The sequence below is a fragment of the Coturnix japonica genome, chromosome 6 (assembly GCF_001577835.2).
Source record: "Coturnix japonica isolate 7356 chromosome 6, Coturnix japonica 2.1, whole genome shotgun sequence".
Lineage (NCBI taxonomy): Eukaryota > Metazoa > Chordata > Aves > Galliformes > Phasianidae > Coturnix > Coturnix japonica.
The window spans coordinates 6860102-6884310 of NC_029521.1; the positions used below are offsets into that span (position 1 = coordinate 6860102).

General features: G+C 42.5%; 1 protein-coding gene across 8 annotated transcripts in view; it reads left to right on the forward strand.

Annotated features, from left to right (window-relative positions):
- ARID5B (AT-rich interaction domain 5B) overlaps positions 1–24209 on the forward strand; it is a 142804-nt gene that overhangs the window by 63461 nt on the left and 55134 nt on the right. For all 8 annotated transcript variants that reach the window (XM_015866225.2, XM_015866230.2, XM_015866226.2 and 5 more), the window contains one exon: positions 11739–11969. In XM_015866225.2, the coding sequence (XP_015721711.1) occupies positions 11739–11969 (231 nt within the window). The remainder of the gene's footprint in view (positions 1–11738; positions 11970–24209) is intronic.

The following is a 24209-nucleotide window of genomic DNA, read 5'->3' on the forward strand; positions in this document are numbered from 1 at the left end:
TCCACTGGAGACTTCTGCTCTCGCCGAAAACTTGGAAAGAGTCTGCCTAGAGAAAGGAGTGGGAGGATACTTAGTTGTTCTACTCAGCTCATAGGCATAACTTGTCTTGAAATCCTTTCTCACCCTGCCTCCACCTGAGGCCTCTTAAGATAATTCAGGTAGCGTGGCTTCTCTCACTCACTAGGAGTTGCTTCCTGGACCTGCAGGAGAGGAAGAGAGGTGCAGTGCTAGTTCCCAGGAGGAGTGTGGGCTGGGCTGGGCTGGGCTGGGCTGGCAGGTTCACATCGCAGGCAGCCTTACTTGCTCAGGAGGCCGCTCCTCCTTGAGGAGCAGATGCTTCTCTTTATCTGTTTCTTCCCTCCACTACCAGGTATCAGAATCTCATGCAAAGTCCTTAAAATCAAAATCTGATTTGGGGCAAGGGCAGCAAAGCATGCAGGTGTGTGTCTGCTGATGGCTGGGAGCCTTTCCACCACCGAGTGAGGGGGGTGCTCGTCCAACTGGCAGCTCCTTTTGTTCTCGGGTGCATCTTGTCTCACCATAAACTTTTCTACCTCTCTTCCAGATGCCTTAATAACCTAGTTCAAAGGGCCCAGCCCTCTTCCCACTGAAGCCCACAAGCCCACTCTTTCTGCCAGTGAGACTAGGACTCCATCCAAGCTGAGTTGAGAAAACCTTAATTTCTCTCTGTTTGCTCCTCACACGTCTCTCAGGCCATGAGTAATGTGCAAGGAGACGGGAAAACCTGTGTGAAATTTTCCAAGGGAATTTTCTGTGTTTTAATAACATTAATGAAATTACTTAACACTTCATCAGATTTTGCAGCTTGTGGTGTTGGGATTTCGATAGCTCCCTGTTTGGGTGCTCTGACTTCTCAGCACCAGAAGGTGTTCCCCTCAGAAATGGGGCTGGGAGTTCTTAGGAGCGTTTGGTCCGATGATGGCTGCTGGGCTTTGTGGAGGCCTTTTTGGTCCAGTTCAGTGGGCTCTGAGGTGGAAGGTGAGGCTGTGCAAGGTGCTGGGCAGCACGGGGATGCAACTACGTCAGCAGCTGGGAGCTGGGCAGCTCCACACCAGCCTTTCCCAATGCTGACCCTCGTGCTGCCCCTTACTGCTGATGGCAGTAAGGTTATCCTGATGACAGGTACATAGTACATTGTGATGAGATAAAGGACCGTGAATTCTTGGAAAAAATAAGTGGAGGTAGCATTTTCTGTAACCACAGCGTGGCTTTTTCTAAGAAACAGCAGCATGCTAATTCAAATTCTGTGCCGCTCTTGGGTTTAAGCATCATTACACTGCAGATGATAACTTAAGTTTATCTGTAAAATTCTTTAACTATGTTTTTTTGTTTCCCAGCTTGACTTCTTTTGCTCTTCTTGCCTTTGATTGGCTTCCAAAAAAGTTATTAACATGTTGCAAAACAAATACAAGGGGCTGCTGAAGCTTATTAAAAATGGTTTCTTTTGTTCATATCTGGCAGTTGACAAATTGTCTTGTGCTCTATCTTACCTGCTCCAGTGTGAAAGGTTACATGAGAAAATGGCTGCAAATAAATTGCCATTGAATGTTGTTGAAGACTAAGCATACTGCTTCTCTATTAAAGACCTCTTTTAAAGCTCGCTATTCAGGCTCCCCCCTGCATGTCTCTCTAACACTTGTCTGTTATATTATGTTTGGCACAGAAGGAAACATTAAATAGAAAAGAAACGTCTGACTGTGGTGTTTCTAGACCCTATTATCCCTCTGTCAAATGTCCACATGAGAAGGGTACAATTTTTGTCCATATTGATGATGATTTCTGAGGGTTTTACTAACCGTCTTCGGAGGGAATTGCTAGAAACAAATGAAATTGGAAAGCACATTTTTGCAGCTTTGGAAATCTTACTTAAATCAGTGTAATGAGACGCAGTCAGTAAAATGTAATTATTCTCACTTCTCCATGTGTCAAAGAAATCAGCAGTATGGTTAGGGAGCGGAGGGTTACAGTCAGCTTGTTATTTTTATATGGAGCCAGATACCACTGGTGTGCAGTACATGGTAAATAGTAGATAATGCCGTTTTTATGTGTACCAAATACCCGGCAAGAATTAACGGGGTTGTTACTTCATTAAGAGTTTCAAAGAGGGCATAAATGTCAGAAGCAGAGCTGCACTCTTTAAATCACCGGACCCATTCTGCCCTCCGCACCGTGTGTCGTGGCCCTGGGACCGGCAGCTTCTGCCGCTGCTGTTCTGAGAAGGGCAGAGCTCCTGTGAGTTTGGAGGATGATGGTGGAAGGCGCCATGTGGAACATGGAGATAAGGCTTTTGACCTGTGCATGTGGGGGCAATGGAAAATGGAGGTGATGGATTCTCCCCTTGGGAAGGCTGGTGTAACAGTCCCATAAGAGTTGGGCTGTGTCGTGCACTTCTCTCATTTCTGTGTGAATGGTGCATGAACAAGAAGGAGAGAGGGGATGACAGGAGTCCTGTTAATCTGATACTAAGCCCAGGAACTTAGCTTGACTCTCAGTGGATTCCCATGTCTTTCAGTTTTACATTCCTTAACATTTTCCCAAGCAAGGATGGATCTGCTGTGGACCTCTTCACCTCCTCAGCACAGAAGGCAATGAACAGACCGCAAGTTTAGAAACCATCAGTCTGGGAAGTATCATCAGAGAAAAGCATTCTTTCTTGAGCACTGGCTTAGGGAACCTGTTGCTGCCTTTGTTTTGTTGTTCCAGTGGTTAATTATCATCCCTGTAAAACGGTGGGTGCCTCTTTTTCCAGTGGCTCCAGTTGCCCATTTCTCTGCAAGTGCAGAGTTTTTTGTCCACAGTGTGTTCTCTGCAGTGCTGTGCTTCAGGGGGAGGGAGCCCAGGACACATAATTGTAGCTGTCATAGAAAAGAGAAGGTGGAGAAGTCCCTGGTTGTGAACCTGCTCATGAGAACTCTTCAGGGAGCGTGGAGCTGCAGCCATAGCAGCAGTGCAATGCTTGTGCTTGTTGTACTCTCTCTTGCTTGAGTATTTTCAGGAGCAGGTCTGCCTGTAAGTACTGAAGCGTAGTACAGTGGTATGTTGGATGGTGTTCAGAGATTGCTGAAAACGGTGCATCAAATAGCACTTTGAATTGCAAAGTGCTGGTTCAGTTTTGTCTATGAGAATGATAACACTTATTATCTGATTGTTCCCTGTGCAAATCTCACCTCAGGAAAATTAAATTATGTTTGAATGCAGCGAAAGGAAAGTATATCATTATTTCCTTTCGTTATTAGAAGGGATTTTCACTGTTTGTTTGTTAAAACTGAGGCAGCTGCCATATTTGATTCTTCGATGATTTAAAAGCAAATAGGAAGGCAGAACCATTTACAGTACACTTGGCTTGTTTAATGTGATTTAATTCCTCTTCTTGGCTTCGCCACGTTACCAAATTATGTTTTGTGCTCCCCTCCCCTTTTTAATTCTTTCTTATTTTTGTTATCAGCAGAATTGAAGCTGCTTATCAGTAACCACGACAACCAGGATAAATACTTGTTTTAAAGCTGATGCACATTCAACCTGGGTCCACATGACCCAGAACATTCAAGAGGACAGGCAGCATGTGCTCCCTTATATTACCAGTCTCCCCCTTCCCCCTTCTCCATCTGCTTTAGACAGCTAATAGGGCAGTGTAAAACCATCAGAGCCATTCTCCATAGTGATGTGTGGCTGTTTGGCCATGGACTGACCTGCTCCTGTGCCCTGCGGAGCAAGCAGGGAGGGAAATTTGGGTGGTGAGGAAGAGGTTCTCAAGGCCAAGCCCTGACCTCAGCCATGTCCCTGGCCCTGTTCCCCTCCTCCTCCAGCTGCTGTCATTGCAGTCATCAGTGGCTCAGTGCCACTAACGTCTGTGCAGGGGTGATCCTGGCCAGGCAGCAGCACAGGATGCTCCTGGCCTGAAGGAGTGGCTGGGGTGGGCATGCAGGGCCAAGGGGAGCAGCAGCAGAGATGCCCCAGCACAGAACTTGCCCTGGTCCTTGCCCTGCTCCGGTGGAGGCAGGAGGCTGGGATGGTCGCTTCCCTTTCAAGGAAACTTAGGAAAACTCTCCTTACCCAGAAATCCCTGCCAGCGAGGACTTCTGCTGTCTGTTTGCTGTCTCCATTGGTCTCTAAGTTGCTAGATGTTGTGGAATAAATTCTTTAAACTCTCTCTGTCTCAGTTTCTCTCCCTGCGTAATGGGGATAATAATTTTTACTCATCTCCATAAAGGAGTCTGAGGGCTGTGGATGGAGGGGTTCTATAAAGCTGGAAATGACTATTGTCAGTCACTCTTCTTTGGAGCCTGGAAACACCTCATAAACCTGCTTCCTATGGCACAGGAGGGCTTGGGGAGAGCAGAGCAGGAGCCGCAGTTATGTGGAGCTGAGTATTGCATCAGGGTATGGAAAAGGGCACTGAAAGTCCGCCTGGACACTTTACTGAATTTATTTTGCCTTCTTCAAAGTCAGACGTAGGGGTTGAACTCAAAGTGCTTTGATGGGATAAATATTATGAAAGATTTAATGATATGGACCTACTGTCAGTCACTGATGAACATGCCCTGTTTTGTCCCCACTGAGTAGAACTAGAGCAAATCCAGTCCACATCACTGACTGTACAATGTTCTTCAATCATGTGCTTTGCACACACATGACATGTTGCTGGCTTGTTTGTTTGTTTGTTTGTTTGTTTGTTTTATCGGGGACTGCTTTGCTGTTGGGTGGAAGAGTAGTTACAATCTCCAGTAGGTTTGTAAGTCCTCTCTTTCAAATGTAACACTAATGTTAGGAATTGTCTGAACCATTGCTGCTCTTCTGGCTTTGTGACAGAAAACAGAGAGCTGGGGAAGTGGCACAAAATTCTCAGAATTAGCTCTGGCTCCTCCTTACAAGGGAAGAAATATCTGATACGTGTAGGAAGGCTGTGTCTGGTATTCTGTGTATTGGCAAAATAGCTTTTGCCTTTTGATCAGTATGAAAGCAAAATCAGGCAGGCAGACATCCAGGTAAGAATTACAGGCAACTTGTTAACATCATCATTATCTGGTAAACATAAATGTAATCACTGTGTTCCATATCCTGCAACACGTTGCCTTTGTTCTTGATTGCATTAGCATTCAAATAGAGTGGGGTTCTCAAAGCAAGCCAAGTGGGTCCTGCTAACAAAGCAGTATCCCTGTTGTGTCATTAATTTACTCAAAGTGTTTTAAACCTAAAAACACAGATTTTCAGTCCCGTGTCACAGGGTTAAATCGTTACTGTATTTGTCTCGATCTGTGAGTGAAATATGATTCTCAGATTAATATTTTTAGATCTTGTTACTAATTAGCCAGACAAGGCGCACCAAGTGGCATTGCTGAGTGAACAGGGACTGTGGGAATGAAAAGGCAGGTGCCTTGGACAAGCTGCAGTTCCTAAGTCCTCCTGATCCCCAAGGAAAGAGGGGTCAGTGTGCCAGAACACTCGGGAGTGGTTTTTTGGTGGTGGTGCAGTGACCCAAGCTTCAGCATCCTGGTGTGAGGGCGCATGGATTCCTGCTGCAGCTCTGAGCCTTGCCTCTGTGCAGAGGATTAGGTGCATCAGGGTCAAGCAAGGAGCCTGCCATAATGCAGTCCTGGAGGTTGTTTCATTGAGGAACAATCCTATCACTCAGAAGAGTGCCCAGAGAAGTAGGTGAGAGTTGCCATTGGTTCTCAGCCAGCTGCAGTATCTGGGTAATTATAGGGGTTATTTGGCTGGTTTGAGACTGGAGGGTGATCTGCAAAGGTGTTCCCCTTTTGAGATTTATCTTAGAGATTTTAAAGTCATAAACACAAAGTTTCTTCTTTGGTACTCTTGCAGTATTGTGCTATTTCTGTTGCTCCTGGATTTTTTGAAGGGATTGGGTTGTGCATTAAGCTTGTTCTGCCTGCTGGCAAGCTGTGCTGTGGCCTTTGGGATGTTAGTAGAACGGGCATGCTTGAGATGTTCCCATCCAACCTGCTGCTGTTGCATTTAGCTGTGCACAGGTTGAATATGAAGAAAAATTTATTGTCAGAGAGTGGTAATGCACTGAATCAGGCTGCACAGGAAGGTGGAGGACTTTCAAGAAAAGGGTAGATGTGGCTCTTAGAGATGTAGTGTAATGGGTATGGTGGTGATGGGCTGATGGTTTGACTAGATAACCTTAGAGGTCTTTCTCAACTTGAATGATTTTATGTTTCTGTGATCTTCATCTCATCTCCCTTTGTTCTCTTGCTTGTCCTTCAGGACATCATAGCCAAAGGAACAGAACAGGGGAAGGAGACCTGGGTCAGTCTTAAGTGCTAAAAGAGCAGAAGTCTTCTATCACAGATGACCTCTGTTTTTATGTGTTGGTGGCAAGTGTTCCTCCTGGGAGGGGATGTTCTAGCGTGTGTTTGAACCACTGCTTTGGCACAGGGCAGGCTGCACTGGTGGCATTCATGTCAGCCATTCGATCTGCAGGTCCAGTCTCTGGACTGAGCTAGTCATCATAGATGACAAGGCAGTAGTAACTCCAGAGAGTGAAAGGATCTGAGCCTTATCAAAGAACAGGTTGTGGAGAGGTCTGGCTGGCTGTGGAGGGATTTGCTAGAACTATACTATGAAATAAAATATGTCCAAATGGAATTAAGTGCATCCCCTCACGTGTGCTTCAGTTTGTTGCTGAAGCCCCAGCCTCACGCCAGGCTTTGGGGGCAGTGAGCTGCTCTGAGTGGGCAGGAGCCCTGGCTGTTGTCATTGAGTACTGCTAGCCCTCGTCATCCCTGTACCTCCTCATACCCAGACGCGCCGTCCTTCCCTCCCTACCTACTGCACAGCAGTGGTATGGCTGCACCATGCATACCAGCAGTGGTAAACTAATTGTGATCTGCGCGTCCTGTGGGATGCCCCCTTAGTAGTGGAGCTAATGGAAGATGGCAGAGTGGCTCATATAGCAAGCAGGAGGAAGGCTGACGGACACTGTGCTGCTGCTGCTGCTGCTGCTGCCTTCATTTTTGCTCTGTATTCCAAATAACTCCCCTGCTCAATTTGCTACCCACACAGCAAAGCATTGTCCCATTTTATCTGGTTCCCCTGATACTTCCATTGCTTATCGTATGAAGATCTGTGTTAACATTTATCAAAACAAATGGCAAGCCTGGGACCTTTTAAGTAGTTTTTTTAGTTAATAAAACCAATCTTCTACTTCTGTTATGTTAAAAGTACATTATCTTTTTATTACAAACTCTCTGCAGCTCAGTCTGTTTTCCTTCTTGGCAATTTCATGACTGCTCCGCTTGATCGCTGTATGGAGAATTACAAAATCATTAAGGGTGGGGCTTTACCAGCTGACTTACAGTACAAGCCATTTCTCAAAATAACCACAACACTGCAACGCTGATGTGTAATTTACGTCACTGTATGTTTTTATGAAATAGTTTGCGGCTTGTTCATTTCTATGTAGGACTGAGTATCTCTTCTCTCGCTTTTTAATCACAAGCTTTTCTTTTTTTATTTTTTATTTTCCTTTTTTACTTTTTAATATTTTCCACTCTCAGTCTTGGCTGGCCTCCAATTTAACAGCTACAGTCAGGGAGGAAAAAAAAGAAAGATCTTTTTTTTTTCTTTTCCTTTTGCCTGCAGTTTAACTGCGAGTGTGTTTTCCTCTTTGATGTATACAATGGTGTTAACTGCCTTGGAAGAGATGGTAGATCTGGGGCAGAATAAATCGCACCGGGTAAAGCTGAGGGTTTATAAAATAGATGCAAAAGTTTGGAATTTCAAACCATAGCAAGCGAATGACGCTGTTGAGTCTCCTGCTCCAGTACATTTCCTTTTTAAAAATGACTTTCTGTATAATGTCTTGTAATTAGAACAGGAAATCATTGAGTAACTGGAAGAAGAAGAAGAAGAAGAGCACTTAAACCGAAAAGAAAATTACCTTCTGAGAAATTATATTCACAATTTTGTTGTTTTTTTTTTTTTTTCCTCTGAATTTTTTTCTTCACACTGCACTGTTGGTAATGATAGTAACAGATGTACCTACTCTTATCTGCATCATTGTTCTGACGGGGTTTTTTTTTTTTTTCTGGGAAAAGAAAGGTGGTTTTCAGTAACATGCAAAAAAAAAAATGAATGGACAGAAAATGGGAAATGCCTAATTACAAAAAATATTCCATGTCACAACAGAGTAGCAATTAAATTGAAACTTCAATATAATTATCAATAACAGTCGAGCCTGGAGCTGTGCCAGGCGCGTAAAGTTGCTGCTCAGCCTTTATGTGGTTGCTAGGAGCACGGCGAAAAGTATAAAGCTTCGAGAAAGGAATGTCTAATGTAATAAAGTAACAGAAGGTAGCATAAATCATTGTGAGAGCAGTTCGTATTGACATTATTTTACTTAAATTGGGTTGAAACTAGACATTTAGTCTTACAAGAGGCACAAATTCATATTTCTTCTGAAGAAATAACTCTCTGCTTTCTGGGAAGGAGCAGAGCGTGTGCTTTCCTAACAGAGCCCAATACATATTTGGAGCCTTTTAAGCAAAAATCTTTAAATGTTTGTTTCTGTTGGCATCCAAATGCGTTTGCACTAATACGATTAAAGGAACTAAAGGGCAAAATACTTGGCAGATTTTGCAGTTGAGGTAATTAGGTACAGGAAGGAACATGCATAGTTTTTCCATCAAGCTCTATAAAATCCTGGTGTGAAGGTCTTTTTAAAGAAAAAAAAAAGCTCTGGCTGATGTTGGGAGTAGATTATGGCGGTTAGCAATAACATTGTACTCTGATGTTTCTGAAACAAGCAAACAAAAAGGAGTTACATTGCTGTATTTCTCTGTTCTTTCTGTAAATAGTTCTGGCTCTGGATGGATTTGTTAGGAATGCATGCTTTTAGCAGGCTCTTTTTCTTTCGGGGCTTTTAATTGTCTTGCATTACATATTAAAAATGGTTGTGCTGATTTGAAAAGTCAGTTCTTGCATAGATTCATTGTGTTTGGCATTTCATGCATCTCTTACTTACAAAGACAACTTGAAGAACATGTAATCCAACATAAATGCCAGGCTGTGCCAAATCCCGGCTCTCTTTACCCCTCACAAAGGGAACTGTTGGATTACATCTGTGCATATATAGGCAGTGCTGGTAACGCAGGGGCGGAACCGTGCGCAGTAATTACAGTTGCTCTGTTTTCAGCTCTGAAATATATAAGTAAATGAAAAATTGACATTGGAGGGGGGTTATTAAAACAAGTAATTATGGTATAAGCATAGGATTAGAGCCATTTCACTGGGATCTTACAAGCAGCAGACTGTAGGTATTATCTTTTACCTTGTTTTCTTTACTGAAGCTACAGAGTGAGACGCAGAAATACAGCATTGTGGTTTACTAAGACCTCAGCCAAATGATTTTAGAAATCACATTGTTTTTCTGGATTTTAATGAAATGCAATCAGCATTTCAATCCTCCTAACAGTAAACTCCTTCTGATCGCGTTTACCAAAAATATTCAGCAATATGCACTAAGCCCACTGCTAAATGACGTGTTAGATTGTGCTAGAAGAGAAATGCTTCTTTGGGCTGGCGTTTTATTAGGGATTGGTCTACTTTGATTTCTCGTTTCTTGTGTGGGTGTGGCTGAGAAAAAAAAGTCTTTGTTCCAGGAACACTGTTTGTCTTTCACTAAACAAATCTTCAGTTTATTCAGTCTTTATTCATTCTTAGAGCTTTCTATTGAACATAGAGTGAGTGAATAAGGAGAGGAAAAAATGCATCATGAAGTACTCGGTGGAGTTGCACAAGCGTGGGTAAAAGTGATCCAGTGAAAAATAGCGTGATTTTAATTTATGCCGTGGGTTTGAGTTAAGATGCTGATCTGCAGGGATAGGAAGTTTGTATAATTCTCTGCAGGGTCTGAGAGCAGTTTGTCTGGAAAGTAATGGTTTACTACAAAGGCTCGTGGAACATACGTTTATATGTACCCTGTTTAAAAAGCTGACCACATCCTGGCTTGAGAAAAGCGCTGTCAGATCAACAGATTCAGCTCACCGCTATCTACACAGGGGTATAAAGTAGTAATAACGGTCAGGCAGGCGTATATGAAACTCTCGGAGGAGCTAAAGGATGGATCATGTGCTTGGTAATTCCTAGAACAGTTTTCCTGATCTGATTTTAGGGTTTACTAATAAAGCAGAGACTGACCTAATCCCAGGAGCCGTTGTCACGTTGTTTTGGAGGCTCGTGGGACACTTAGTGAAATCGAGGCATGGCCACATCCTTATGGCTGAACAGAGATGTTAGGGCCAGAAATTTCACTTTCTCAGAGAAGTAATGTAAATGCAGTTTACCACGATGCGTTACTCTTACTTTGGTACACAAGTGGTTTCATCTCCCCACCTACCTCAGGGCTGTGGGCAAAGTTCTGCATTCAGGAGCTGTGCCCATAGAAGCTGGGCTTCCCCAGCCCCTCTGCCGTGCTGAGGTTTTTGCAGCGTCGCATTTGTCTGCAGTGGTGACATTCTGGACGGTCTGTCTGCTTCCAGAGACTTCTGAAAATGTAGGCTTTTGTGTGTCAACATTTCCATTGCCTCACGCAAATCAAGACGAGCTGTGCCTTTGTATTTAGCTGGAAAGAGCTGATCTGACATTTCTTTCAATATCTGAAGTGATTTTTACTTTAAAGCTAAGAAAGATGATTTCGGTATTAGCAATGGGATTAAATATTAGACCTTTTGTCTCCGTCAGAAGAAATAGCTGAGTTATTCAGTAATCAGGGTAAGCAGAAAATGTAAGCTGCGCACTCTCTTGCTTTGTCTTCATTGGCATGCAGGGAAAGGCATGTTCAGCTGCCCCACCTGAGGAGATAAATGAGCATAAAAAGAAGTGCTGTTAAGTACTGGCTGCATACCTGCAAATGACTAATTTCTCATGTTTGCATCTCTGGATTTTTGCTGTTAGGTTTCCTGCTGGTTGTCATATGATGAAACTTGATTGTGATAGTTCAGCATCCGCCACCTTTACACCCAATATCATGTAAAGCTCAGGGGAACAGAAAGAAGCATGCTTAGGACTCCTTCATGTTCTGACCATACCTTTAGACAGTATGAGCTGCTTGGAAATTCATTTGCTCATTGTGCTCTGTAGGTGTTTTATTGAGTCCTGCTGCATTTGCAGTTAATATGAGGGAAGCTCCCTCCACCTGTTGGGCAGCTTCACACCGCTGCATGGGTTGGAGCAGCCCTGCTCCTGTCCAGGGCCCTTTGGTGGTTGCCAGTATCAGGCACTTCAGAAGGGCCTTAGTAGCTGTGCTCTCTAGGGCTCATGTGTTATTATTTTTAAAAGGCATTAGGTAGTGTCAACATGAGTTCAGTGGGGCTGTATAGAGAGCTGAGTGAAAATGGCAGATAATATTTCTGTCAAAGCAGCCAAGTTGGCAAAGGGTGGCGAGCACTTTGATTCAGGCAGTTGGCCAGCTTGTTCAGAGTGGGGTTTCCTTAGCCAGGTGGAGTCCCTTGTGGGGAGGCATGGCAGAACTGGACAGGAAGCCAGAGATGAAGTTGTTTCAATAAATATTTTAAAATATTTCTATTTTTAACCTTTCTTTCAGAAACCACCATGATGTAAAAGATAGATATTGAGAAGATAATGACCTTGACAGGCTGTGGGTTTTCTGAGCTGTTTGATTAACAGCCTTGTTCTGTATTTTTTCTGATGCAATAAGAGTAATTCTCTCTTTTATTTTTCTTTTCTTCTTCCAGGTGAGGATGATGAAGATTCAAACCTGCTAATTCTCAGCTACCCACAGTACTGTCGCTATCGTTCCATGTTAAAGCGCATTCAGGACAAGCCTTCTTCGATACTAACAGACCAGTTCGTTTTAGCCCTGGGTGGCATTGCAGTAACAAGCAAGAACCCCCAAATCTTCTACTGTCGGGATACATTTGATCATCCAACCCTTATAGAAAATGAGAGTATATGTGATGAGTTCGGTAAGTCGTTTAACAGCTATTTTCCTTTTTACACAGTAAAGACATTTTTCTTGTTAAGTGTCCACTGATTTCCAAGGGGGAAATGTGATTCCTTTAAAGTGAATCAATACTATTTATTGTTTGAAATTTTAAGTACCAAATGTGTTCTTTCTACTGAATCTGAAGGCTTCTAGCTACAACTAGCTACTACTGATCTCACATTTGCAGCTTGAGTTTATCACAATCAAAGATAATGTTACATGGACAGAGTATGTAGCACAGTTACTCAGTATAAGTGAAAGGATCCCTTGTCTGGATTTGAAATTTATCTACCTTAACCATTACCCTGTGGCCTATGTCTTTGCAGAAGCTTTACAGTGTGTGTTGTTTTGCTAAAGTCATTGTTGGTGCTTTATGCTAATAAATGCAAAACAGGAAAACTCCCTGTGCTTCCCATTGCTGCTGCAGAGCACTCATCAGCTGTGCATCTGCTCCAAGGGCCTTGAACAAATGTCACCTATAGACTGTGTGTTTCTGGCCTTCCTGAAAGATGAGCTTTTTCAGCAGGAGTTTCAGCTAGGAGTTTGATTTTCCATGTGCAAGGGCAGTTCTAAGACGTGATCTCTTAATTCAAAGGGTATAGAGAATATTGTGCTGCTTCAGGGGAGTCTGCAGTCCCTCGTGGTTTGGGAAGAGGGTGCTGCAAGATGCAGCTCCAGTAGCTGTCAGGTGATTTAAAACTTGGTTTTGTTTTGCTTTGCGCTGTGTTGTTGAGTCAGCCCAAGTACAGAATTTGTGCTGGTGAACGTGTGTGAGAATGCATATTCTGTGCACACACAGGGCAGCTCTAGTAACGGGTCCAGTGTAATTTCTTTAGCAAAGTGCCTATGCTGTGAGAATCAAGTTTTATTACCCTTAGCACTAGATGGATGAGTGCCACGATTCATGCTAGTGAAGTCTCCTTGCATAGCGGTGGGCTGCACCTTTCTTGTGAGCTCCATACATCTCTACAAGGAAGCTCGTGTGGTCTTTTATACAGTTTTTAGATGTGTTTAATGCATAATAATGGGAGTGAGAGAGAAGGTATTCGGCAGTGCCTGTGATGGGAGAGTAATGTCCCCCTTTGTCCTAACCCTGACATGTCAGTTACTGGTTTTTTGCCCAGTCCAGGCCTTTCTTACGGCAGCAGAGGGGAGCACCAGCTCAGCAGGTTGAGCTGAGGCATTTCAGTGGCGTAGAACTGCTGCTGTACCATGCACTGAGCAGCTTGAGGCAGGTAGGAGAGAGTACTCCTGTACTGTTGTCACTGGAGCTTGTTGCTACTGTGAAGAGTTTTAATTTTGTGGTGTTGAGCTTTTACAGAATTAGGTCCAAATTGTCAAGTCCACTTACAGTCACACCAAACATTACAGGCTTGGAATTACGACTATAAATGTTGGTTCCTCTTGGGGATGGGGAGGTGGAAAAAAGGAATGAAATATCCAGGAAGTTTGTTTCAATAACACAGTAGTATCGTGTTGAGTTTTATTTACTCTGAGCTTTACCTTAGAATATAAAGTTGAGTTTTAATCGACTACCCTTCTCATACAGGAAAGGTTATTTTGGGCTTGAAGGTGTTTGATGAGCATACCATCTGTTTTCTGCAGAGTATTTTATTCAGGGTCATTCCTTGATTACAGGTTTGTTGAAATAGTTGGATCCATAATGTAAGTGTATCATGGAATATTAGTAATAGATGAATCAAAGAGACGTGGAGTGATACAGAAACTACGCTCAGTGAACCATAGCAAGTGCTTTGTTCAGTCTCTGAAAGCTAACTATGCCATTCTCTTGACCTTTGCAAGGCAATTATCTCATTATCAAACCAGAGCCACAGAAATCTTTGCCATAGAAATTAATAATGTGTATTTAAAATATAGTTTGGTTTAAGAAGCAGATTTTCTAAATGCCTATTAAGAAATAAAAAAAAATCAACTATTCTTTAAAAATATTTTTTACAAAAATAATGATGTGGTAGAATTTGTAAACCCTGCTGGGCTAAGAAGGAAAAACTAGCCAGTATATGGTTCCATCACTATATTGCAGACTGCACGGTGTCAATTATACTACCTTTGTTGACGGCAACAGGCAATGTGCCGTTATATCCCTTTCTTTGCTGGCAGGACAATAAAATGTACAACAATTCATTATACAAACAGTTTATGTTGATATCTTGTAGGCTGATGTCACATGTGGAAAGTGATGACTGCTAGATCTAAACAGAGGCAGGGTGGTATAGTAGATGAATTGATTACTCTAAGGCACTGGTATTTATCACTTGAATCTGAGGGGGAGACCAGGTTACAGAAATGTGGCTAAAATTGTGAAAAGCTGCTTATAAAGTGATCCATAAAGAGCCATTTAATTTTGTGGGCCTTGGGTATTTTTTAACTTGCAAATTAAAAAAGCATGCAGAAAGATGAAGATGGGACCCTGTGTATTTCCCCATCACCTGGAACTCCCCAAAATCTAAAGCAAACATAATTTGGGGCAGTGTGGATGAAAAACACCTTTGTGAGATCCCTAAACTTCTGATGAGGATGCAGGGTTCCTTCAGAAACTGCTGTGTGAAGCACAGCACCTCCTATGAGCACTGGAACACCATGCAAAAGATACAGCTAATACCAAGGAGACACCAGAAACACCTCTACAAAGAGCCCCATTCACCGTGGCACGTAGCTGTTGTTCTTGTTAGGCAGTTTTAATGGAGAGAAGTGTTTTTCCAGGAAGTATTATCCCTGGTTTAATTACACCTTTCTAACAAAAACATTTTGTTCTGCTCTGATTCCTTCTCATCCCTCCACCCTTTTTCCCCATTCTGAGGTTAACAAAAAAATAAATAAAGCAGGAAACGATCAAGTTTTATTGACAGAAGTTAAGGTGGAAACTTCTGGGTTTTTAGTGTGAGATTTTAGTCTCTTTAAATCACAAAGGTCTGTAGATGCTGTGCATCATCTCCCCCCTCAGACATGGCTGGAGGAGATGTGTAAGGCGCTCCAGGCCCAGCTGCTCTGGGCCATCCCATATGGATGTTGTAGAGCTTCCTCCAGGGGTCAGGGCTGCAGGCAGCTCCAGCTGTGCTTCCATCATGGGCTGCCACCCCAAATACCTGCTGAGGGGGCTGGCGGCTTGGAGCCTCTGCCAGCATTTGAGCAGTCATAGTTTCTCTTCAACTCCAGGTCGCTGATACAGTCAGTTGTCAAAATTGTTTGAGTTAGCAGCCCCTGGGGTTGCTGTTGTGGAATAACTTTAGTAAATACATTTAATTTACTAGCATTTGCTGAGTGATCTGTGTGAACTGGGGCTGTTTAGTCTGGGGATAAAGGAAGCTGAGAGGAGACCTTATTGCTCTCTTCCAATCTCTGAAAGGTGCTTACAGTGAAAGCAGGACTGGTCTCTTCTCTCTGGTGATAGGACGAGGGGAAATGGCCTCAAGTTGTGCCAGGGGAAGTTTAGGTTGGATATTAGGAAACACTTCTTTATAGGATGGCTTGTTAAGTGCTGGAATAGGCTTCCCAGGGAGGTGGTTGAGTCACCATCCCTGGATGTGTTTGAAAACCGTTTGGATGTGGTGCTCAGGGATGGGATTTAGTGGAGGGTTGTTAGGGTAGCACAGTTAGGTTGTGGTTGGACTCGATGATCTTTAAGTTCTTTTCCAACCTGAGTAGTTCTATGATTCTGTGATTCTGTTGTATAAGCTGCAAGACCAAAGGAATGAAAAAATAGTGGTCCTAATAGCTTTCGTTATAGACCAGAGAGATGTATCTGGAGGCTAAGCTGCCGGCGTGGTGTCCAGAAGATGTGTTTGAGGACTCTGGGCCAGAAATCAGTGTGCAAAGTAGTTGCTACAACAGCACGCAACCTTTCAGTCTTGCCGACTTGAAGGAGGGGACTTGATTTTCTACCATGCCTGCACCTGCTCTGCTACAAGGGGAGACTTCCAGGGCTCATTGGTGAGCATGGCTTCTTTCTGCAGCCACCTGTGGGCTGCACTGCAGGAGGTACATAGGCCCCTATCATGCACAGCTGTGTCCCTTGGCACAGACTCCACGGGCTTGGGGCTGCATGGTGCTGTGGGAGCAGGAGAGTCAGGTGAAGGTAGGTTTCTGCAGCTCTATCACTTTCTCTATGTGATTTGTCACAGTGCTTTGCTGAATGAATATTGTAAATCCTGCCCACAATGGGTGAACCAGAAGCTTGTCATCCATTTTGTGTGCATGTGTTTGATTGTGTGTGTGAAGGAAAACTGAATACTTTATTTCTTCCCGGTTTTTAAAAAATATATTTGGTAAATTTTTGATCATTATGGCTTAATTTTGTAGCAAGCTGGGTCCAGTGTGCCATTAAAAAAGCTATTTGGTCCCTGAGGTGCTGTAAACACATGTTGGCCCCTGAAAGAAGGTTAAAAGTTTTATACTTTCCTGTAGAGGCTAATTTTTTGTAAAATATTTCATACCAAAAAGTGAGAGAACTGCATCCTGCTGTGGTATTAATACCATTTTTTTCTTCTGTAAGAATGAAACTTCTCTGTTTTACTATAAGAAGAGCAATGCAGAAAGAAACTTCTCATTATGTAAATGATGCATGGAGGTGTTGCTGTCCCCACTACTCTTCTCTCCCCCTTCCTCTTAAAAAACTAACAATGTATTGCTTGCATGGGGAAAAACCATCTACATTCAAAACGTAACATAGCAAAACTAACTGTACTTTGACCAGCTCAGATCTCTCTATTGAGCAATACAAAAAGCAGATCCTCTCATTGCTGGGAATGAGTTGGAGTGAGGAATGATTTTCCTGACCTCTGGAGTTTGCTGTGATATTTTCAGCACTTACCTTCTTTCTTGTCGTGGGCCAGGGAAGTGGAGCTGCAAAGAAGAGAGGGCTGTTTAGGGATAGGTCGTGTGTTGCAAACAACACGTGGGATGGGAGCTGATGGCTTTAGGGTGTGGAGTGGTGTGGTACCTTTATTCCTGGAGCTGCTGAAATTTTGTCTTTCCTCTCATTATGCATCTGAACTATGAGTTTGTGACTCATAGTTAAAATACGTGGCTTATGGGGTAAAAGATAACAAAACCAAAACAGGGAATGAAACTTAAAAGAAAGGAAAGAAAAAGAAGAAAGAATATTTCCAGTTTAATGAACTGCAGAGTTTTACTGTTGATGACGTTTTTTATTCGTGTGAGTCAAAATAATCACCCTTAAGAATGAAAGTTCGGGGGGTTTTTTATGTTTTTCAGCAGAAGTAAAATGTCAGCGTTTCTGCTATTTCAGTTTTGGTTACTTCCAAAGCTATGTATATCAATGAAACTCAGCAAGGCCAGTAAGAGCTTCCTCTGATTCTGGGTCTTCTAATCTCAAGTCTTCTAATCTTCTCCTATCCCATTAGGTGATCACTTGTCCAGAAGGTAGGCACACTAATATTCTTTGCTCTTCAAGATTTCCTTAGTCTGTATCCATCTGCTGCTTCAAATCTCTGCTGAGTGTCTTTATCAATGTAGCTCATAACTACATTTTAATAATCAAGAATAGGTCCCAAGTTAATTTAACCAAAGTTGGTATCTGTTTGATGTAGCCGGCTTTCATTCTTCATAAGAACAGAGCAAGTTCAACATTTAGTCTCCAAAACTGGCTAGAATAAGTGTTTTATCTCTTGTGTGTTTATAGTAATTTAACAAGTAATGGGGATATTTAATCAGCAGGTATTAGCTGTGATTAACTACAAGTTTCCCATGAGTGTGCCGTCAGTCCCCCACCTTTTGATATCAGCATCCAGCATGAGGTTGTACAGGCAACAGGTCAACAGTGGAAGAGCCTTTTCTTTATCTTTTCTGTTTTGATTTTGCATCTTTGGGATGTTGTATGTCCTGTGCACAGAGGGGTCTCCGTACCCTTTGCATCTCCCAGGCAGATGGACGCCCAGCTGGGACAGGGCAAAGGCTCAAGCTGGTTGGGTGCTGCGCCGGTTGAATCTGATCCCGTGTGACACCTACACTGTAATGGTGGAAACCTAAGCTTGCTTTTTCTCCCTTTAAAATGCACTCAAAAGCTCTAAAATCCTCTTTTTACCTCTACGCTTTCCTCGGTGCCATTTACAAATGTGACAGGAAGAGCATGGAGACTTTCTTTTAGCATGTTGCTGGGGCCTCTTTAGATGAAGCTTTGTGGTGGCATCTCCTGGAGTCTGAAAAACATGCACAGCTTTTCGTAGGCCCTGCGTAGTGTGGCTTAGCTAAATATCTCAAATTTTAACTCTCTCGAAACAAAAACAGGACGTAGCTGGAGGGGAAGTAGTGATTAATGCATAATAGTGCTATATACAATGTAGATAGATAAATGTACATTTCCTCCCCCTCACACCCCACCTCTGCAAACATAAGCTTTTAGCCTGAAAAAGAAAATCTGGAAATGTTCTGGATCCTGGTCAGACCTTTTTCTTATTTTGTTAATTCAACTGTGGAGTGAGATATTAATGATCCCCAGATGTTGTTTATAATGATTGATTTTTCAGTCGTGAAAAAAATACTTGCAGTTTTTTTAAACAATTGATATTTTCTAGTGTGCTCCGCAGCATTTGAATAAAATGTCTGAAGGCAGAGCTGTTTATATGCCCAACATAATTGCTTCTGTTAAGTGATTTCTTCATTCTTAACATTTTTAGCTCTAATTGCTTTTCCCCCATACATCTAAAAATAAATATTTGCAAGTTTTGCATTCTGTCCCTCATTGAAATGCATAAAATATTTGTATACTTGAAGCGAAAGGCACCGATAAGGGGTCACATTCTGTCTCACTGAGAGTGGCGTAAATCCAGAATGACTCCCTTCACTTCAGCAAACGGTACTCAGGTTTTCCCCAGTTAACCAAGGGCAGAATCTCACCCAACGTTAACAGCAGGCTGCTAAGTGAGCATAAGTAATGTGTGGTACAGTAAGATAAAATACCTTCCTGTCTGTAAGAACTTCAATAGAAACAAATGCTGCTAATGCTGCTTTTTTTTTTTTTTTTTTTTCTGCATTTTCACCAGCAACCACAGCTGTAACCAGGATAAATACTAAGATAGACTATTTCTCACTCCATAAAACCAGAGTCAGATCTCCTTTAAGGCCTGCTTCTGCAGCACAGCTGGGGTGCTCAGTGCTGCTCCATCCCTGCAAGCAGCAGACATGGGATGCTGGGCAAGGGGCTGCCCCTTCTTCCTGCCCCCACCTCCTGCTGCACAACTGGGGCAGGCATGGCCAGGGGCTTGACATGGGGCCTTGGGCACCTGTGCCCACTGACATGGCTCAGGGTGGTGGTGGAGGACACAGCTGTGGTGCCCCATGATGTCAGAGCTGTGCAGTCTCATTGTGGGAACCATCTTCTCATTATCACCATTTTGAGCAAGCACTCCCGAGAGTGTCCTCATGTGAGTGTTGTGTGCCCAAGGGCCACAGGACTACACTGTGGGGCTGGGTATAGAGCGACGGGCCCACCTCCCTGCCCTGCCAGCAGAAGGAGAAGTGGTTTGTGTCAGAATATGGTCACATTCTTCTGATTAAACCCGCTCAAAAAAGACAACATTGTAATATTTTCCAGCGACTGTTTATCATGAATTACGTCAGCCTCGGTTTAAATTGCTATTATTTCTCCTTAATGCTTCTTGGTGCCTGCATAATTTACAGCATTGGCAGCTGCGGGACTATGAAATAACGTTTCACAACCACCATACAATAGTAAAGAACATGAAGTTTTTGTTGTTAATTATTATGAGTCTCCTTTAACTTTTTTACAAAGTGACATAAAATATTGTTGAGGTATTTATGGTTAAAGCTACTTTTACATGGATCTATTTTGCTTCTGGCTAGTTCTTAACTAAAACAGTCATTTGTGGTTATTATGCCTTGGGAGATATTATGTCAGAACTGGTTTAGGAGTATTATTATGTATCACATGTCATATATTACATGTCAGCACTTGAGGCTGTCTTTCAATAAAAACAAATGTAATTTCAGTTAATGGTCTTTTAGGTGTAGGCCATTTGTAAACTTACCTGAGTTCATTTGAAGGTATACTAAAAAGCTTTGTTCTCGTGGAGTGCACTTGAGTAATTTCATTTTGGCTTGGGATGGAATTTCCAAAATATTTGTCATTATTTCAGTCGGAGGGTACTGCCTCTAGAAAGCAAACAGTTTCCCAATCCCCAGGTTAATGTACACATTTAAGGAGCTGTAACTGTTACTCATTACTTTGTTTACTTTTCCCCCTTTGAGCTCCTGCTTCCCGGGTTCCCCGGTGTGGGGCTGGGGCAGTATCCCAGGCAACTAAGCCACCTAATGATGATGCTGCGCGGTACTGCCCAGATGAATAGCGTGTAGGTCCGGAGATAATCCGTGGGAGAAGGCTGGTAGAAATTAAAGGTTGCAGGCAAGTTTTAAGTTTCCTTGAAGTTGCATTTCAAATCTGGAAAATGCAAACTTAGACAAAGCAAACTTTGAATCAGTGGGTCATTCCCCATGGTCCCAAATACTGTGCATATTTTCCAGTACTTATTTGAAGCAAGAAATGAGGCATACGGGGTGTGCCAGAAATATTACAAAGAGTGAAAACACATGAATGACTCGTGTGAACTTTTTGTTGTGTTTTTTTTTTTCTTTGGCATCTAATTAGTTAATTACTACTACACCAAAATAAAAAACCAACCACCAACAAAAAAAGACATGATTTCTCACCCTCACCTATGTTTGAGCACCATAAAAATGATCAAAGCCTGTGTTTGTTTCTAGTCCCATTTTATTCCATGGGACCACTGGTTTTGGTAGCTTCATTCTTGGGAATGGAAACCCTGCTGGGCAAAAAATGAGTCTCTGTCCCCGCACAGACACGCAGGCGAATGGTGTGAGGGTGCCAATGTGAAATTAGAACGGGAAGAAAAGAGCAGGGGGAGCATCTCGTGTGCTACTGGGTTGGAATTTAATAAGAGACATAAAATGGAGCGGAATTTGCCTGGACACTGCAGGATTTTTTAATATTAGGCACCATGCTTGATTTCCCTGGAAATGAGTGAGCAATCTGAATTTAGAGTTGTTTGGCAGGGGGAGGGCGCGTTTCTTTTTCTTTTTTAATCAAAGGCATTTCAGCAGCCGATCCAAGTGAAAAGGGGATCTATCATTACGTAAGAATGTAGCAAACTTTCCCGTTTAATGAATGAATATTAGGCATTTCTGAAGCAGATGAAAGATGGTAAAAGAGGGAGACAGAGCTGACGTCTTGGAGATTTTAATAAAGATTGAAGTTAGTAGTGAAAAGGTCAAAGTGCCATTTGTTGAGCCCCTGCTTCTGGCACGGTTTCAAAGCTTGCAGTGCTGACTGTGGGGCTGTGATGTGTGTTAATGAACAGTTGTGGCACTTAACTGAGATCATGGGTTGGTCACATGAATATATATAAAAGATAGGAGTGGAGATTTTTTTTCCCCCCCTTTTTGCTGCAGTTTGGCTGCTGGAAGGACTGAACAATTAGAAGAAACGTTTGAAATGTTTGAACCCCACATAAGTCCCTTGGTCTGTAAAGAACACGAGCTGGGAATAATAGGATACTGCTATAGTTAAATATAGTTATTCAGAATTGTTTTTAGCTACAGATGTTATGCCGTTTTAGAAACTTAGACTAAATAATGTCAGATCTTGTTTGCTTTTTTAGTATGTTACTCGTTTATTGGGAAATTTGAAATTTAAAACAGCTGGGAAAGGGTTTGGTGTTCACTAAGTAATCTTTAAAATGTGTACATTTCAACGTTACTCTTATAGAGCTGTTTAAAAAGGACTGAATTGTATATTATAGTTATAAAGTTCTGTAAACACGCTCCGCCGTGTAAATGACAGGGAAACGTGAAATGGGAAAACGAGATAATTCTGCAGCCAAATTTTATGTGTTACTTGATAAAACAGCAAATGGCTTTCTCAGTTTAAACAATTTGCAACTTCCAGGAACGTGCGTGGAGGTTACAAACACGGTGTGTAAAATAGCAGCAGAAAATAACGTTCCTTCTCCTCTAGTTCTCCCTTTGATGTTTATGTCAAGACGAAGGAGTTAATTTATCTAAGAGTTTCTCTGCGTGAGTTGGACTGTACAAAAGCAATCATGTAGAAATAATAGACTTCCATTGGAAGTGCTGTACTATTGCAGTTTTAATAGCTCCTCAGTTCTGCTCAACAATTAGTCCATACATTTTATAGCTGTGTCTTTAAGAAACTGGCACACTCAGCAAAATCAGAGTAATTGGGAGATGATGCAGTGTGGGGGGAAATCACAGGAAGAAAATTAATTGAAAAATAGTGGGGTTTTTTTTTCTTTCTTCCTTCTTTATTGTTTGTTTGTTTGTTTTCTTGCTCTGGAAATTTCAAACACTGCAGTAGTAATTACAGGTGGGTGAGATTCCTACGGAATCTGAGTTCCACGTGGCTGCATTTTTGTGAATTTATTTTTGTTTGTTTTTAAATGAAACTCCAATGGAGGCAAGCTGAGGCATTAGAAAGTTTACTTCACTTTTCTCTTTGTGATATTGAGTGAGGGCATTAATTGTGATCAGGAGGAGTCTTTTGGTTTTCTTCCGTCCTGCTGACCGGTGCTGTTAGGGGAAGTTCTCAGTACCTGTCAGCATCTTTGTAAATGTAATGAGACAGATCATAGAGGATACGTGAATTAGTTCATATTTTCAGAGCTGCTGAACTGAAGGGACTGGAGCAGTCACTCTGTTCTCAAGTCCTCTGGAGAAGGTGCTGCTCTTTGCTAAAAGATCTGTGAGCCCCCATATTCCAGGGAGAGACAGTGGATGCTGGGACTTTGTTCAGATGGCTTTTTCTTCATGTATCACTTCTGAATAAGGAAGAAGTTTAAAAAATGGTAGCATCTGACTCAAAAAACAAAACAAAACAGTTGCCTATTCTTTTATTTATTAATGAATTTATTGTCCATTATGAAGCAAAGGCCAGAGAAGCAGTGAGAATTTGCATTTCAACTTAAGTTTGGACCTGGATAATCCATGTAGTTGTGTCTTGGTCTTTTAGTGATCAAACAAGCATTTTCCTGTGCCTCAGGGCCTCTTTTTTGGTCTTAATGCCATGAATTACTGAAGGGCAATGGCAGATAACCAGTTGACTACAATAGGAGGGCAAACCAGCTTCTCAACTGAATAAGCAGGGAAACAGTGAGAAAAAAACAGAGAGGTGTGACTGCTGCTGTGTATAACACTAGAGGAAATCATTATCAGAGCCCCTAAGAGCTAACATTTTGGTTAGTCATTCAAATGATTATGGCTTTCTGCAAAAGGATGATACAGTTTCATGGGATAACTGCGCTGCTAATGCTCCACTGCATCATTCTGAACTACAGGCTGCAGAGAAACCTGAAAGAGCAGAAGGAGTTTATGACAGATTTTTCCTACCTTCACTTTTGTTCCTGAGCCTGTTGCCCATGTTTTGCATATTGGAACACCGGATAGGGCTGAGGAAAGAGCCAAACAGCAACTCATGGAACGAGGATGTCTCTGAGTGAAAGACTAAAGAATGTTGTGCCATTCAGTGCATGGAGGGAAAAGGTACAAAGGGGCCTTCTTATGGCCTGCTAGCACCTCTGCAAGCAGATGGTAGACTCACAGAATGGCTTGAGTTGGAAGAGACCCTAAAGCCCATCCAGTTCCAGCCGCCTTCCATGGGAAGGGTTGCAACACTCCAGATCAGGCTGCCCAGGGCCCCATCCAGCCGGGCCTTAGGCACCTCAGGGGATGTGGCACTCACAGCTTCTCTGGGCAGCCAGATCTGTGACTGCAGAGGCCTCTCTAATTTGGTGAATGGGCACATAGTAGGACCCAGTCCTACAGAGAAGAAACAGGTAAATTAATGATAAAACTAAGGCACAATTATCTAGCAGTGAGGGGTAATTACCCAGGAGAACATCTTTGCTTGAGGTAACATAGATTCTTTATTACTTCAAGCTTTTAAATCAAGGCTGCTTTCCAAACGACATGATCCTTACTCAAACAAGACATACTGTCTTCATTCAGCAGTCACTCTGAAGTTGTATAGGCAGAAAGTAAACAAGACAATCATATCCTACTGTTTTCTTCTGGCACTGAAAACCAACACTGTATTAATATTAAATCCCTTGTAGCATCTGGGTCAGCAGGGGCTAGGTTGCGCTGGACCGTTGCACATTCATTATTACGCAGTAAACCAAACCTTCCTAAA